The sequence below is a fragment of the Thamnophis elegans genome, chromosome 2 (assembly GCF_009769535.1).
Source record: "Thamnophis elegans isolate rThaEle1 chromosome 2, rThaEle1.pri, whole genome shotgun sequence".
Taxonomy (NCBI): Eukaryota; Metazoa; Chordata; class Lepidosauria; order Squamata; family Colubridae; genus Thamnophis; species Thamnophis elegans.
Window position 1 is genome coordinate 168,083,670 of NC_045542.1, and position 14,272 is coordinate 168,097,941.

Here is a 14,272-nt window from a genome sequence, read left to right on the forward strand (position 1 = left end):
AGAAGGCCTGTTGGCCAGCTGACAGGGCAGCACCTTGCATGCTCTGACAAATGGCTCAATATGCCACCTGTGGAATGCATGCCATAGGTTCGCCATCATGAGCTTAGAGTGACAGGAAGAAAGGGAGAGGGGGAGAGGGAAAGAAAGGAAAGGGAAAGGGAGGAATGGGAAAGGGAGGAGAAAAGAAAGAGATAGAGAAAGGAGAAAAGAAAGGAGAAAAGAAAGAAGGAAACAAGGAGGAAGGAAACAAGGAAAAGAGGAAAGAAAGGAGGAAAGGAGGAAAAGAAAGAAGGAAGAAAGAAAGAAAGAAAGAAAGAAAGGAGGGAGGGAGGGAGGGAGGGAGGGAGGAAGAAAGGAAAATAGGGAGGAAGGAAATGAGGAAGGGAAAAGAAAAGAAAGAAAGAAAATAGATAGATAGATAGATAGATAGATAGATAGATAGATAGATAGATAGATAGATAGATAGATAGATAGATAGATAGATAGATAGATAGATGATAGATTCGATCGATCTGTGAGGAAAACAAGGACCCTTCGTCGAAGAAAAGATGTTGGGCAGGTTGTGAGTTTCTGAACAGGTAAAACCCCAACTTTCGCCTTGTACAATGAATTTAATCACTTGCGGTAAAGAGCGGAAGGGCGGGGCAAGAGCAAAGTCTGGATTTTCCGCGTGGGAGGGGAGAGGGACAGGCGACAGATTCCGAAGAAACAAGCGGGTGGGCAGAGCGAGAGATCCGCTTGGAGGTCGGCGCTTGTTTCTTTTACCTCGCTGGCTCCGGTTCTTCGTGCGCACTTCGGCGCTTTGCTGGCCATACAATGATGGGAAAGTAAAAAGTTGGGATGTTAATGCCTTATTTTACTGTAGCAGAAAGAGTCGGAAGTCAACGCTTCTTTTTCTTCTTTCTTTGCCCCTCTCTCTCCTCGCTTCTCTTCCCCTTGCCCCCACCCACTGCTTTCCTATTGACTTTTGTATTTTACAATACTCCATCGAAAGGTTAAACTCGGATATGTTCGCAGCCTTCAGTTATTGCTAAACCTAATAAAGGCAGGATACAAAGGAAAGAATAATGTGACAAGCAGTGAGGAGGCTCCCTACGTTAAAAACACTTGGATGCACATTCTTTCCTTCTGCAGTAAAAAAAAACAACACCAAAAAACCATTGGATTAGATTTCTCTCATCCTGCCTGTTATCTGGAGTCCCCAACCCCTCCTCTCACCCACCGCTCACCCCGCCGCCCCCGATCGTATCTACCTTAAACTGCTTTTCCGGCTAACACAGCAGGGGGCAGGGCAAAGATTTTAGCTGGAGCCTCACTTGCTATATCTGCTCCGGGCTGCATGGATGCTGTTCCACTCTGCACCTCTCTGGCTTCTGGGGATGGCTGTGGGGTTGTCCTGCTGCGGTGAGTAACGCAGGGAACGGGACGAAACGCGGGCTGCAGCTTCCTCGCCTACCTTTCCCGGTTTTTTCCCCCGCCAGGGATCCGTTTCTGGCGCTCCGCCGATGCCCAGAAGGACTGCACGGATCTGTTGGGGTGGGGGGGCTCCTGGGTGGGATAAAAAACACCTCGGGGACGGAGTGCCGGGATTTGTCCTCGTGTTCTGCCGTTCCGCCTTTTCAGCTAAGCGCCCCCCCCCCTTTTTCAGCCGTCTATCCAGTACCCCTTCTTTCCCGGAGCTCCCTCCGCCTTAACGTTCATTGTTGCACGTGTAGAATTTTGGCTTTCATTTTGCACGTGTAGAATCTGTGGTTTTATTATCGCACGTATAGAATCTGTCGTTTTATTGTCGCACGTGTAGAATTTTGGCTTTCATTGTTGCACGTGTGGAATCTTGGGGTTTCCTGCTGTTGGGGACCTAATGCGCTAACCTGGTCTCCTCCCCCCCCCCCCCACACACACATACACAGTCATTCACTTTCTCTCGTTTCTCTGCTTTGATCTTTGTTCATCTCCAGCGAAAGTTGCATTTCCCAGAAATGGGGCGCCTTTGGAAACCCAAGGGGGAGTCGGGGCGAGTCTTGTTGTACAAACGAAAAGGTGTTTGTTTGGGTTTGTGTGTGAGAGAGAGAGGGGGGGAAGAGAAAGAGAGAGAGAGAGAGAGAGGGAGGGAGGGAGGGGGAGAGAGAGAGAGAGAGAGACCGTTAGAACAATGAATCATTGGAAGTGCCTGTTGTGAATGCTCCCAACAGTTTTTAAAGAAGAGATTGGACAACCGTTGAGAGACCGCCTCCTACCAATTACCTCCTCGCGACCTATTAGATCGCATAGATTAGGCCTCCTCCGAGTTCCATCTGCCAGTCAATGTCGACTGGCAACCACGCGGAGGAGAGCCTTTTCAGTAGTAGCTCCGACCCTTTGGAATGATCTCCCCATGGAGATTCGTACCCTCACCACCCTCCAGACCTTCCGCACAGCCCTCAAAAACTGGCTATCCCATCAGGCCTGGGGGTAAAGATTGTAATCCATCCCCACCCGAATGATGAATGTTGTTTCTATATTTTAATTATGTACTGTGTTTATATATTACTGTTTGTATTCCCCTCCCTGTAAGTTGTAAGCCGCCCTGAGTCCCCTCAGGGAAAAGGGCGGCCTATAAATAAACTTTACAATTTACAATTTACAACCGTTTGTCTGGAATGATATAGGGTTTCCTGCCTGAGCAGAGGGTTGGACTAGAAGACCACCAAAGTCCCTTCCAGCTCTATTATTCTGTTCTATTAAAATCGGCTGAGATCAGCAGCCAGCTGGAGCTTTTAGTGCTCCAGCTGGCTGCTCCAGAAAGTCCGTTTCCAAGTGATCCCTTTAGCTTTTTTAGGTCATTCAAACTATCCTGGGCAATTGCCACCTTCCAGGTTTGCAAACAGGGCTGTTAAAACGCCATTATAGAATTAGAGCTTGCTTGTTTTCTTCCGAAGATTTCATTACCCAAAGTAGATAACATCATCAGTGCTAGTGCAAGAATTGATGATGTTACCTAATTTGGGTAGTGAAACTGAGTACTGAGAGGTCAGCAAGAGAACAAGCAAGTTCAGGTATCAGTAAGGGGCTCCCATTTCAACTCTAAGCTGCAAACATTCTCTTGTCAACCTGCAAAATGACTTCAACTGAAACCATGCTTGTTTCTTGGTTGCCATTCTGAGGCAGGTGGGAGAAGATAAACCAAAACATCACCTGGGCATAGGAGCCCCCTGGCTCTAAATTCTTACTAGCTTCTGAGCATTAATACATACTCAATCTATACTTTTACTAAGTTTGATTTTATTTACTCAGTTTGTGTTAACGTATATTACTGGAACAGTGTGGCAAGATGCTGGAAAGGAGGGGCACAGGAAGCCAAGCGGGGGTGTAAGATAGAACAGAGGTTGATAAGAATATAATCTAACGGTTGGGTTGGCAATATGTAAAGCAGTGTTTTTCAACCACTGTGCCGCGGCACACTAGTGTGCCGTGACATAGTGTAAGGTGTGCCGTGGGAAAATTACTTTATATATAGTCAATATAGGCACAGAGTTAAAAAATTTTAACATTTTCTAATGGTGGTGTGCCTCGTGATTTTTTTCATGAAAAAAGTGTGCCTTTGCACAAAAAAGGTTGAAAAACACTGATGTAAAGCATGTAACAATACTATCCTTGTCTCTTTAAATCATACTGTAAAATGTGATTGGTTGCTGTTTTCCTCAATCGGCCATAAGAGGGAGCCAGAATGACTGTTAGCTCTCTGTTCGTTAGATGCTGGGCTGATCTGATCTGAGTCTTTTGGAAGTTGTTTGTTAGAAAGTGCTGTGAGCTATTGTAAGTTTTGCAACTGTTAGCAAACTTTGAGTACTGAACTGATTATATGATTATGGACTATGTTATTTGGATTATCCCTTAACTGAAAGACGTTGGTGACTGACTGTCTTATCCATGTATGACTTGGACTGTTTGATGGACTCTGATACCTCTATTTCCATGAAAGTAAAAGCCTATTTAAACTGCAGTGTCTCTGTATGCTGGTTTATGTGTTCTCCAACACAACTCTCACAACACTTCGCTGAATGTACTCGCTTTCCCAACGCAGAGCTTACCTAACAGAGGTGAAACTGCGGACAGCTTAAGACATTAGGAACTTCTCTTTCTATATTTTTCCTATGAACTTCTTTTTTTGTAACATTCCAAACTGAACTTCTCTTTTTCGAAATGTCATGTTTGTCTCTTGTATGGAAACGCCGTGGGCAAGCTCAGTTTGGAGTATGGTATAAAACTAACGTGCTGAGCGGAGCCCAGGCAGTTCAGATCTTGGTGTGTTAGCATTCTGAACTTGATGTATCAATAAACCTGTATCTCTTTTTACCTTATAGCAATAGCAATAGCAGTTAGACTTATATACCGCTTCATAGGGCTTTCAGCCCTCTCTAAGCGGTTTACAGAGTCAGCATATCACCCCCACAGTCTGGGTCCTCATTTCACCCACCTCGGAAGGATGGAAGGCTGAGTCAACCTTGAGCCGGTGAGATTAGAACCGCTGAACTGCATATAACAGTCAGCTGAAGTGGCCTGCAGTACTGCACCCTAACCACTGCGCCACCTCGGCTACCTTTGTGGTCTCATGTCCCGTTCTTAGAATTGACATGTCGTAAAAGCTACTGGCTGCTGCTACAATTCAAGAGTGCGGGGAACCTAGGAATGTGGTGCCTTATAATCTGGCATGTGAACCAAGATCATGTCATCAGATACCTGTCAGAGCCAGTGACTGGACTGATTGGTCCATGTGACCTGAGACACCAGGGGGGGGGGAATCCTATTCTTTTAACTATCCCTATGTGTGGGAAATGGAGGGATGTGGTGGCTCAGTGGCTAAGACACAGAGCTTGTCAATGAGAAACATAGGCAGTTTGGCGGTTCGAATGAAGGAATGTTGGCCAGCTGACAGGGCAGCACCTCGCATGCTCTGACAAATGGCTCGACGTGCCACCTGTGTCATGCATGCCATAGGTTCCCCATCATGAGCTTAGAGTGACAGGAAGAAATGGAGAGGAGGGGAGGGAAAGAAAGGGAAGAAAGTAAAGGGAAAGGGAGGAATGGGATAAGAAGGAGGAAAGAAAGAGAGAGAGAAAGGAGGGAAGAAAGGAGGAAAGAAAGAAGGAAACAAGGAGGAAGGAAACAAGGAAAAGAGGAAAGAAAGGAGGAAAGGATGAAAAGAAAGAAAGAAGAAAGAAAGAAAGAATAAAGAGAAAGGAAGGAAGGAAGGAAGGAAGAGGGAGGAAGGAAGGAAATGAGGAAGGGAAGTTAAGGAAAGAAAAAAGAAAATAGATAGATAGATAGATAGATAGATAGATAGATAGATAGATAGATAGATAGATAGATTCAATTGATCTGTGGGGAAAACAAGGATCCCCCGTCGAAGAAAAGATGTTGGGCAGGGGGTGAGTTCCTGAACCGGTAAATCCCAACTTTCACCTTGTACAATGAATTATTTACTTTTGTATTTTACAATACTCCATCAAAAGCTTAAACTCGGATATGTTCGCAGCCTTCAGTTATTTCTAAACCTAATAAAGGCAGGATACAAAGGGAAGAATAATGTGACAAGCAGTGAGGAGGCTCCCTAAGTTAAAAACACTTGGATGCACATTCTTTCCTTCTGCAGTAAAAAAAACAAACAACCCCCCAGCTTAAACTTCGACCTTACACTTATCCCACCAGCAGGGGGCAGGCAGGGCAAAAGTCACACCTTGCAGAAAAAGATTTAAGCGGGAGCCCCACTTGCCATATCTGCCCCGGGTTGCATGGATGTTCCCCTCTGCACCCCTCTGGCTCCTGGGGATGGCTGTGGGGTTATCCTGCTGCGATGAGTAACGCAGGGAACGGGACGAAACGCGGGCTGCAGCTTCCTCGCCGACCTTTCCTGGTTTTGTTCCCCGTCAGGGATCCGTTTCTGGCGCTCCGCCGATGCCCAGAAGGACTGCACGGACCTGTTCGGGTAGGGGTGGGGGCTACAGGGTGGGATAAAAAACACCTCGGAGTGGCGGGATTTGTCCTCTTGTTCTGCCGTTCCGCCTTTTCAGTTAAGCGCCGCACTTTTTCAGCCGTCTATCCAGTACCCCTTCTTTCCCGGAGCTCCCTCCGCCTTAACGTTCATTGTTGCACGTGTAGAATCTGGGGTTTTATTGTCGCACGTGTAGAATTTTGGCTTTCATTACTGCGTGTGTAGAATCTGGGCTTTCCTGCTGTTGGGGACCGAATGCGCTAACCTGTCTCACCCCCACACTCACACACACAGAGAGACACATTGACTTCGTCTCGTTTCTCCGCTTCGATCTTTGTTCATCTCCAGCGAAAGTTGCGTTTTCCATAAACCGTTTGTCTGGAATGATATCGGGTTTCCTGCCTGTGCCGAGGGTTGGATAGAAGACCACCAAGGTCCCTTCCAACTCTGTTATTCTGTTCTATTAAAATCGCTGAGATCAGAACTGCTTCTAGTGCTCCAGCTGGCTGATCCAGAAAGTCCGTTTCCAAGTGATCCCTTTAGCTTTTTTAGGATTATTCAAACTATCCTGGGCAATTGCCACCTTCCAGGTTTACAAACAGGACTGTTAAAAGCTGTGGCTGCTGCTACAATTCAAGAGTGGGGGGAACCTAGGAATGTGGTGCCTTCTAACCTGGCATGTGAACCTGTCAGAGCCAGTGACTGGACTGATTGGCCCATGTGACCTGAGAGAGGGGGGAGGGGATCCTATTCTTTTAACTACCCCTATGTGTGGGAAATGGAGGGATGCGGTGGCTCAGTGGCTAAGACACAAAGCTTGTCAATGAGAAAGGTAGGCACTTTGGCAGTTTGAATCCCTAGCTCTGCTGTAACAGAGTGAGCTCCCATTACTTGTCCCAGCTTCAGCCAACCTAGCAGTTCAAAAGTACAAAGAAAATGCAAGTAGAAAAATAGGGACCACTTTGGTGGGAAGGTAACTGCATTCAATGGGTCCAGAGGTATTTCACAAGAAGAGTCCTCCACTCTTCTGCTCACAATAGAATCCCTTATGCCGCCAGGCTCAGAATTGTCTGCTTCAACAGGTTACCTGTCAATGACTTCTTCAGCTTCAACCTCAATAATACACGGGGAAACAATTGATACAAACTCAAGGTAAACTGCTCCAAACTCAATTGCAGAAAATACAACTTCAGCAACAGAGTGGTCAATGCCTGGAATGCTCTACCTGACTCCGTTGTTACATCCTCAAACCCCCACAGTTTCAACCTCAAACTGTCTACCATGGAACTCACCCCATTCCTAAGAGGTCCATAAAGGGGGCGTGCATAATAACTCCTAATTCTGACCCTTTACTGCTTCCCTTTCCAGGCTCTTCCAAACACTCCCTGTCTTATTCCTATCTGCAAGTGTCAGAGCCCAGCCAGAGGCTGCCCCAGGTTCTCTTCATGGTCCACCTGGATGACCAACCCATCGCTCGCTATGACAACCAAACCAGGAAGTTTGTGCCTCTGGTGCCCTGGATGGAGATGATGGAGCTGAAAAGCTCTCTGTACCCTGAGTGGGTGTTCAGGTCTGACCTGGAGAGGGTCCAAAATTTCCACTCCCGGAATGAAGGTGAGCAGACAGATTCTTCCCTTCAGCTGTGAATTCACTCTCAGTTCTTGCCTTCCACATCCTGTCATTTCAACTATCAAGGGAAGACACAAGTTCCCAGATGATGAAATGAAAATGAGTCAGCAGGGCTACTGCCACCTTAAGAAGCTGTCTATATAAGGGAAGTCATGTGAGGGCATCTCCTCTCCTCCTGTTCTATCTCCATTGTAGTTCTCTGTGTGTGTTTCTGTGTTATAGTTGAAGATTGAATGATTGCCTGGTATTTGCCTAATATATATGTGTGTGTGTGTGTTTGTTTGTGTGTGTGTGTGTGTATGTATAGCAATAGCAATAGCAGTAGACTTATATACCGCTTCATAGGCCTTTCAGGCCTCTCTAAGCGGTTTACAGAGAGTCAGCATATTGCCCCCAACAATCTGGGTCCTCATTTTACCCACCTCGGAAGGATGGAAGGCTGAGTCAACCCTGAGCCGGTGAGATTTGAACCGCTGACCTGCTGATCTAGCAGTAGCCTGCAGTGCTGCATTTAACCACTGCGCCACCTTGGCTCTTATATGTATGTACGTACATATATGCCATATTTTTCAGAGTATAAGATGCACCTTCCCCCCCCCCAAAAAAAGAGGATAAAAATCTGGGTGCATCTTATACACTAAATACAGCATTTTTGGCCCCATGAAACCCCACCCCTTCACAAATATGGACGTGCAGAGGCTTTGGGAGGCCTTCAAAGTGTTCCTGGGGGCTGGGGAGGACGAAAAGACTGGAAAATGGGCTGGTTTTGCCCATTTTTGGCCCCCCCCAGCCCCCAGGAGCACTTTGCAGGCCTCCCAAAGCCTCTGCATGCCCTGCTTTTTTGCAGAAAAAGGGGGGGCTGTTTTTGTGAAAAATGAGCCATTTTTTGCTCATATTTTGAGCCCCCAAGCCCCCAGGAGCGCTTTGCAGACCTCTCAAACTCTCTGCATGCCCCATTTTTCACAAAAAATGAGGCATGCAGAGGGTTTGGGAGGACTGCAGAGTGCAAAAACCTTTCTTTTTTAATTTACCTCTTCAAAATCTTGGTGCGTCTTATACTCCGGTACATCTTATAATCCGAAAAATACGGTAAGTCTTGTAGATAAACCACTCTTTGAAAAACAAAACTTCTGTGTACTGTATTTCGCTCCCGGGTTGTCTCAAAATAGTAGTCTGACACCAGAGATTATGGAAAGGAAACAGAACAATGACAGAGACACACACCCAAAAAACATGCACCACAAAGACAGGGCAAAGCAACTATGAAACCATCCACACATACATTGCAGGAATCGTAGCCAAGTGCCAGGATTTCTTTCTCTCTCTTGGTCTCCAAGGACGCAAAGAGATAGTGATGTGATTACTTTTTTTCTTTAGGAGGAGAATAGAGAGAGAGAAAAGCCCCCTCCCTTTTCAAGGCACTTCTGCTTCTATTTATTTGTGAAACAGTTTTGTAGCTCCTGACAGTAACATCCATGTCTTCTTCATCTAGAAAGAGATTGAAACTCCTGGTGAGGAGGGGGCAAGAAAGGAGTGCATGGGGGAGGGGAGAGGAATGCCCACCCTTTCCAATCTCATTGAGTTTCTACATCAGGGCTTCACACCTGGCAGGCAGTTTTGGGCTGTGAACTCCGGGAAGATGGGAGCCAAGAAGGCTATTTCCACTATGGCTATGATGGGATAGACTTCATCAGCTTCGACAAGGAGACGTTCAGATGGGTGACAGCTCAGCCCCAGGCCCAGAGGGTCAAGGAGAAATGGGAGGATGATCCAAGGTGGTTCCAGGAAAATAAACACTTCCTAGAGGACACCTGCATTGTGTTGATGAAGAAATACTTGTCCGATGGGAAGGAAGCTCTTCAGAGGACAGGTGAGTCCATTGAAGAAGAAAACCGGGGGATCTCTCTAGGGTGGACACTGGAGGATGGAGGTGGGGAGGAAGGTCCTGCTTTGGGGAAAAGCCAACCTTGTGTTGCACTTGGCTTCTCAGGGGGCTCTAGCATGTTTAAACTTTGAAGCCTACTGGACGTTCAGGAGAGAAGCAGAGAGAGTGAGACAGGCCAAGTCATAGGAGGACATTCCTGCTCTGAAATTTCTTGGTTTTTGCAGAGCCCCTGGTGGGGAAGGTGACCCGCAAGGTGGTCAATGAGAGATTGGAGGTCCTCATCTGCCAGGCCTTTGGCTTCTACCCCAAGGAGATTCAGGCCACCTGGATGAGGGATGGGGAAGTCTGCCAGTATGAGACCCTCTGTAGGAACGTGGCTCCCAACTCGGACGGGACCTATTATCTCTGGCTCAGCATTGAGATTGACCCCAAGGAGAGAGACCATTTTCTGTGTCACCTGGACCACGAAGGCTTGCAGGAGCCCCTGGTCTTGGCCTTGAAGGAGGAAACAAGTGAGAGACTGCAGCATCCAGGTAAGTAGACGGGAATTAAGCACCCATGTTGGAAAGAATGAGGGGGAAAATGTTCTCTGTTAAACCATCTCATAATCTTGAGATGCACAGTAAGAAATATCCCCTCATAGAGCTTTCTGCTTAGATGATGCTAAGGACAGAGCATCTCTGAGAGATGCAAGGTGGATTCCCAGACGTATTCTGATGGTTCTGACTGGTTCACCTGAACCGGTAGTGGAAATCATGCTTGGCCCCGCCTACCCATCCTGCCTTTACGGCATCCCATTTAGACCCCCTTTTTTTAGGCAAAGCACATGCATGCACACTCACTGTCAGTGTTCCAAGTATCATGTAGAATTAAATCAGAGTCCAAGGCAAAATGATCCTTAAAGTTCCAATTTAATAAAAGCAGACATCTTAGCACATCTGTGTTAATCCCAATTCTGGAAATGACATCAGAATTCCACCCAGTTAAATGTTCATGATCTTGTCCCCACACCCACAATCCATCACATGGTCCAATCTTCTTCTTCCACGCTGGCATCCACACCCAGCTGCTTCCGGTCAGGTGTAAAAGTGCGGAGACAAAAGATGACCTTAGTCTTCTAGAAAAGAATGAAAACAATACATTCCACAATCCTACTCCTGTCTATTCTCCCCTCCCATCAACTATACTAAAGAAACAGCATAATGAAATAAGAGAAAGTGTGGCAGGCCAAAATTCGAAAAGGAATATAATTGCAGGCCTGACACTCACATTTGCGAACCAGTAGGGAAGGTAAGTGAAAACCACCTCTGTGGTATCCAGAAAGCACTGTGGCACAGAGAACCAGCATTCAACATGCTGCTTCTCTGTGCTGCGCGCTTTCTGGATGGGACTTAGAGGAAAGTGGCAGTTCACAGTTGCTAAATTGCACAAGAGATGCTCTCTCTCCCAGCAAGAGCAGCAGTGAAGAGAAGCAGCCCCAGAGAGCATAAATGGAGTGCAGCAATTTACAAATATAAATTGTAACTGTTGCCAAACATCAAAATTTTGATCGCGTGACCATGAGGATGCTGCAATGGTCGCTAAGTGTGAAAATGGTCGCTAAGTGTGAAAAATGGTCATCAGTCACTTTTTTCAATGCCATTGTAACTTTGGTCACTATACCACCTTTCTGGACACAGTTCTTAAGTGAATAACTGCAGCTGATAAGTTAGTAGCATAAGTGAATCTGGTTTCCCCATTTGACTTTGTCAAAAGGTGATTATATGACCCCAGGACACTGAAACCATCATAAATACGAATCTGTTGCCAAACATCAAAATTTTGATCGCGTGACCATGAGGATGCTGCAACGGTCGCTAAGTGTGAAAATGGTTGTTAAGTGTAAAAAATGGTCATCAGTCACTTTTTTCAATGCCATTGTAACTTTGGTCACTATACCACCTTTCTGGACACAGTTCTTAAGTGAATAACTGCAGCTGATAAGTTAGTAGCATAAGTGAATCTGGTTTCCCCATTTGACTTTGTCAAAAGGTGATTATATGACCCCAGGACACTGAAACCATCATAAATACGAATCTGTTGCCAAACATCAAAATTTTGATCGCGTGACCATGAGGATGCTGCAACGGTTGCTAAGTATGAAAATGGTCGCTAAGTGTGAAAAATGGTCATCAGTCACTTTTTTCAATGCCATTGTAACTTTTGCCACTAAGCCCATTATACCACCTTTCTTGCCACAGTTCTTAAGTGAATAACTGCAGCTGGTATTTTGTATTTTGGATAGAATCTTTTTTTAAATAGCCTAAGACAATTTAAAAAAAAGAATCCACACAGAATAAATTGACTTTCTATGCACAATATACTTCAAAGTATTGTGCATAGAATTTTTAAACATGGTTTCACTTCAATTTATTTTGGATAGAATCTTTTTTTAAATAGTCTAAACAATTTAAAAAAAGAATCCACACAGAATTTTGAAAAATTCTATGCACAATAAATAAAATATTATTTTAAAATACATTAAAAAAATAAAAGAAAAAAAAACCAGCTCACTTACCAGCAGGCTTGCACTCCAAGTGTTCCCAGAATGATGTAGATGTTAATACAAAGAACTGAGCAAATTGAAATGGTGAAATTAGTCAGGGAAATATTTTTCAAAGAAACTGCCACCATTTTTTCTACACGAACAGACCTCCAACCTCCGTGCCCCTCCAGGAAGTAACACTCGCGACTTCTCTAGCCAAGTGTTTCCTGCAGCTCTATGGTACTTGGTCATTTTTTCTTATAAAATGAGGTAAAAGGGGTGTGGGGGGGTCCGTTTTGTTGCTTTAAAGTTTTAATATTTTCAATGAAAGTACTGAGAGAGAGAGAAAGAGGTTAGACAGGGTGTCTTTTGTCTTGCCCCGGTTAGGATTTTTTAAGTAAATCCACTGGGCTTTCAACATGAAGCCAGAAAATCGGGACTTTTTTAAAACGGCCCGGGACATGGGACAAATTGTTATAAAGCGTGATTGTCCTGCTGAAATCGAGACATCTGGTCACCTTACCACCTACATTATCCTAAGAGTGAGATGTTAGCACCGTTTCAACATTTGATAGGCTCTTACAAAGACGAGGGTGTCAAACTATTTTTCAAAGTGCCAAAAGGAAAGACAAGAAACAATGGAAGGAAACCAATCAAAAAGAGAAGCAACTTACAAATAAGGGGAAATTTCCTAACAGTAAGATCAGTCCACCAATGGAATAGCTTGCCTTCAGAAGTTGTGAGTGCTCCATCACCGGCTTTCAAAAAGACACTGCATGGTCATTTGTCTGAAGTCATATAGGGTCATCTGCTTGAGCAGGGGGTTGGACTAGAAGACCTCCAAGGCCCCTTCCTACTCAGTAATTTTATGTTTTAATCAGAAATGTGTTTCTCCTCCTTTAGCCAGAGAGAGATTTTCTCTGCTGGGGATCATCCCTGTTGTCCTGTTGCTGCCTCTGATGCTGTTCCTCCTGAGACGTAAGGGAACTGGAAATACCTTGGTGCTGATGGGTGCCAGGATCCCCTCCCCCACCCAAAAAACCACCTTCTCGTAAAGACCCAAAAGTTCTTTTTTTAATAAAATATTTTATTAAAAAGTTTTTTTTAAAAAAATGAAAAAATAATTTTTGCAATTTCCTTCTGTACAACATTTCCACCTCGGTATACATCCATTGTAAATGTACTTCTCCCCCCCTTATTTCAGTTTCTCTTTGTCTATATACATATGATACAATTGTATACAGTCCTTAATTTACAATATTAAACTTTTTACAAAAGTTCTTTTGTTCCAAGAGGCAACTAGACTTTCTGTTGTTGGTGTTTTTTTATTATTTTTATTGCAATTTGTCAGACAGAAACGAAAACAGGAGTAATATAAAAATACAACAACAGGGACGATAGGCACATTAGTGCACTTATACAAGTGGACTTATGCACTTAGAGTGCGCTGTGGACCTCTTAAGTATGATGTGAGGTCCACGGAAGTCAATTTGGGACTAAAACTATGAAAATTTGTAGCTGAGACAACTGAATCAGGTAGAGCATTCCAAACGTTGACAACTCTATTATAAAAAACTTATTTTTTTACAAATTTAGAATGATTTATATTGAGTTTAAAGGGTTCTTTCTGAGACTATTATTGCAATTAAAACAGAAAAAGTCATTTACAAGTAAAACATTTCTCAGAAAATAAGATAGGGTCTTATTTTCTTTTGACCCCCCAAAATAAGCACCTGGCCTTATTTTCGGGGAGGCCTTATTGAGGTGCAGGAGGCAAGCATGGTCACCTCATGGCTGCTGCTGTGTTGCAATATTTTTGGGGAGGGCTTATTTTAGTGTATGCACTCTAAAACTCAATTGGGCTTATATTCCAGAGAGGGCTTATTTTCAGGGAAACAGGGTTCTACAAACAATTTTGTATGCAATACCTAAGTCTGACCTCAAGCAACACAGTTCCAAAATGACAAAGCCAGAAAGGTTGCTCTGTCCAACATTTTTAATGTTTATTCAATATTTTTTTAAAAAAAGCAACACAGTTCCAAGTTATCCAAACCATGAATTTCAAGTCTAGTAGCATAGGGAATTCTATTGTTAGCGTTCCAAGTATCATGTAGAATTAAATCAGAGTCCAAGGCAAAACGATCCTTAAAGTTCCAATTTAATAAATCAGACATCTTAGCACATCTGTGTAAACCCAATTCTGGAAATTACATCAGAATCCCACCCAGTTAAAAGTTCATGATCTTGTCCCCACACCCACAAT

The 14,272-nt window shown here is 44.4% G+C and overlaps 1 protein-coding gene across 1 annotated transcript; it reads left to right on the forward strand.

Moving 5' to 3' along the window:
* The first annotated feature begins 1,334 nt into the window (after positions 1 to 1,334).
* On the forward strand, positions 1,335 to 13,066 carry LOC116504985 (major histocompatibility complex class I-related gene protein-like). The gene is made up of 5 exons (XM_032212274.1): positions 1,335 to 1,404; positions 7,340 to 7,585; positions 9,195 to 9,470; positions 9,710 to 10,018; positions 12,913 to 13,066. The coding sequence occupies exons 1-5, from the start codon at positions 1,344 to 1,346 to the stop codon at positions 13,062 to 13,064; spliced, it is 1,044 nt and encodes a 347-aa protein (XP_032068165.1). The 5' UTR covers positions 1,335 to 1,343; the 3' UTR covers positions 13,065 to 13,066.
* Positions 13,067 to 14,272: the final 1,206 nt, after the last annotated feature.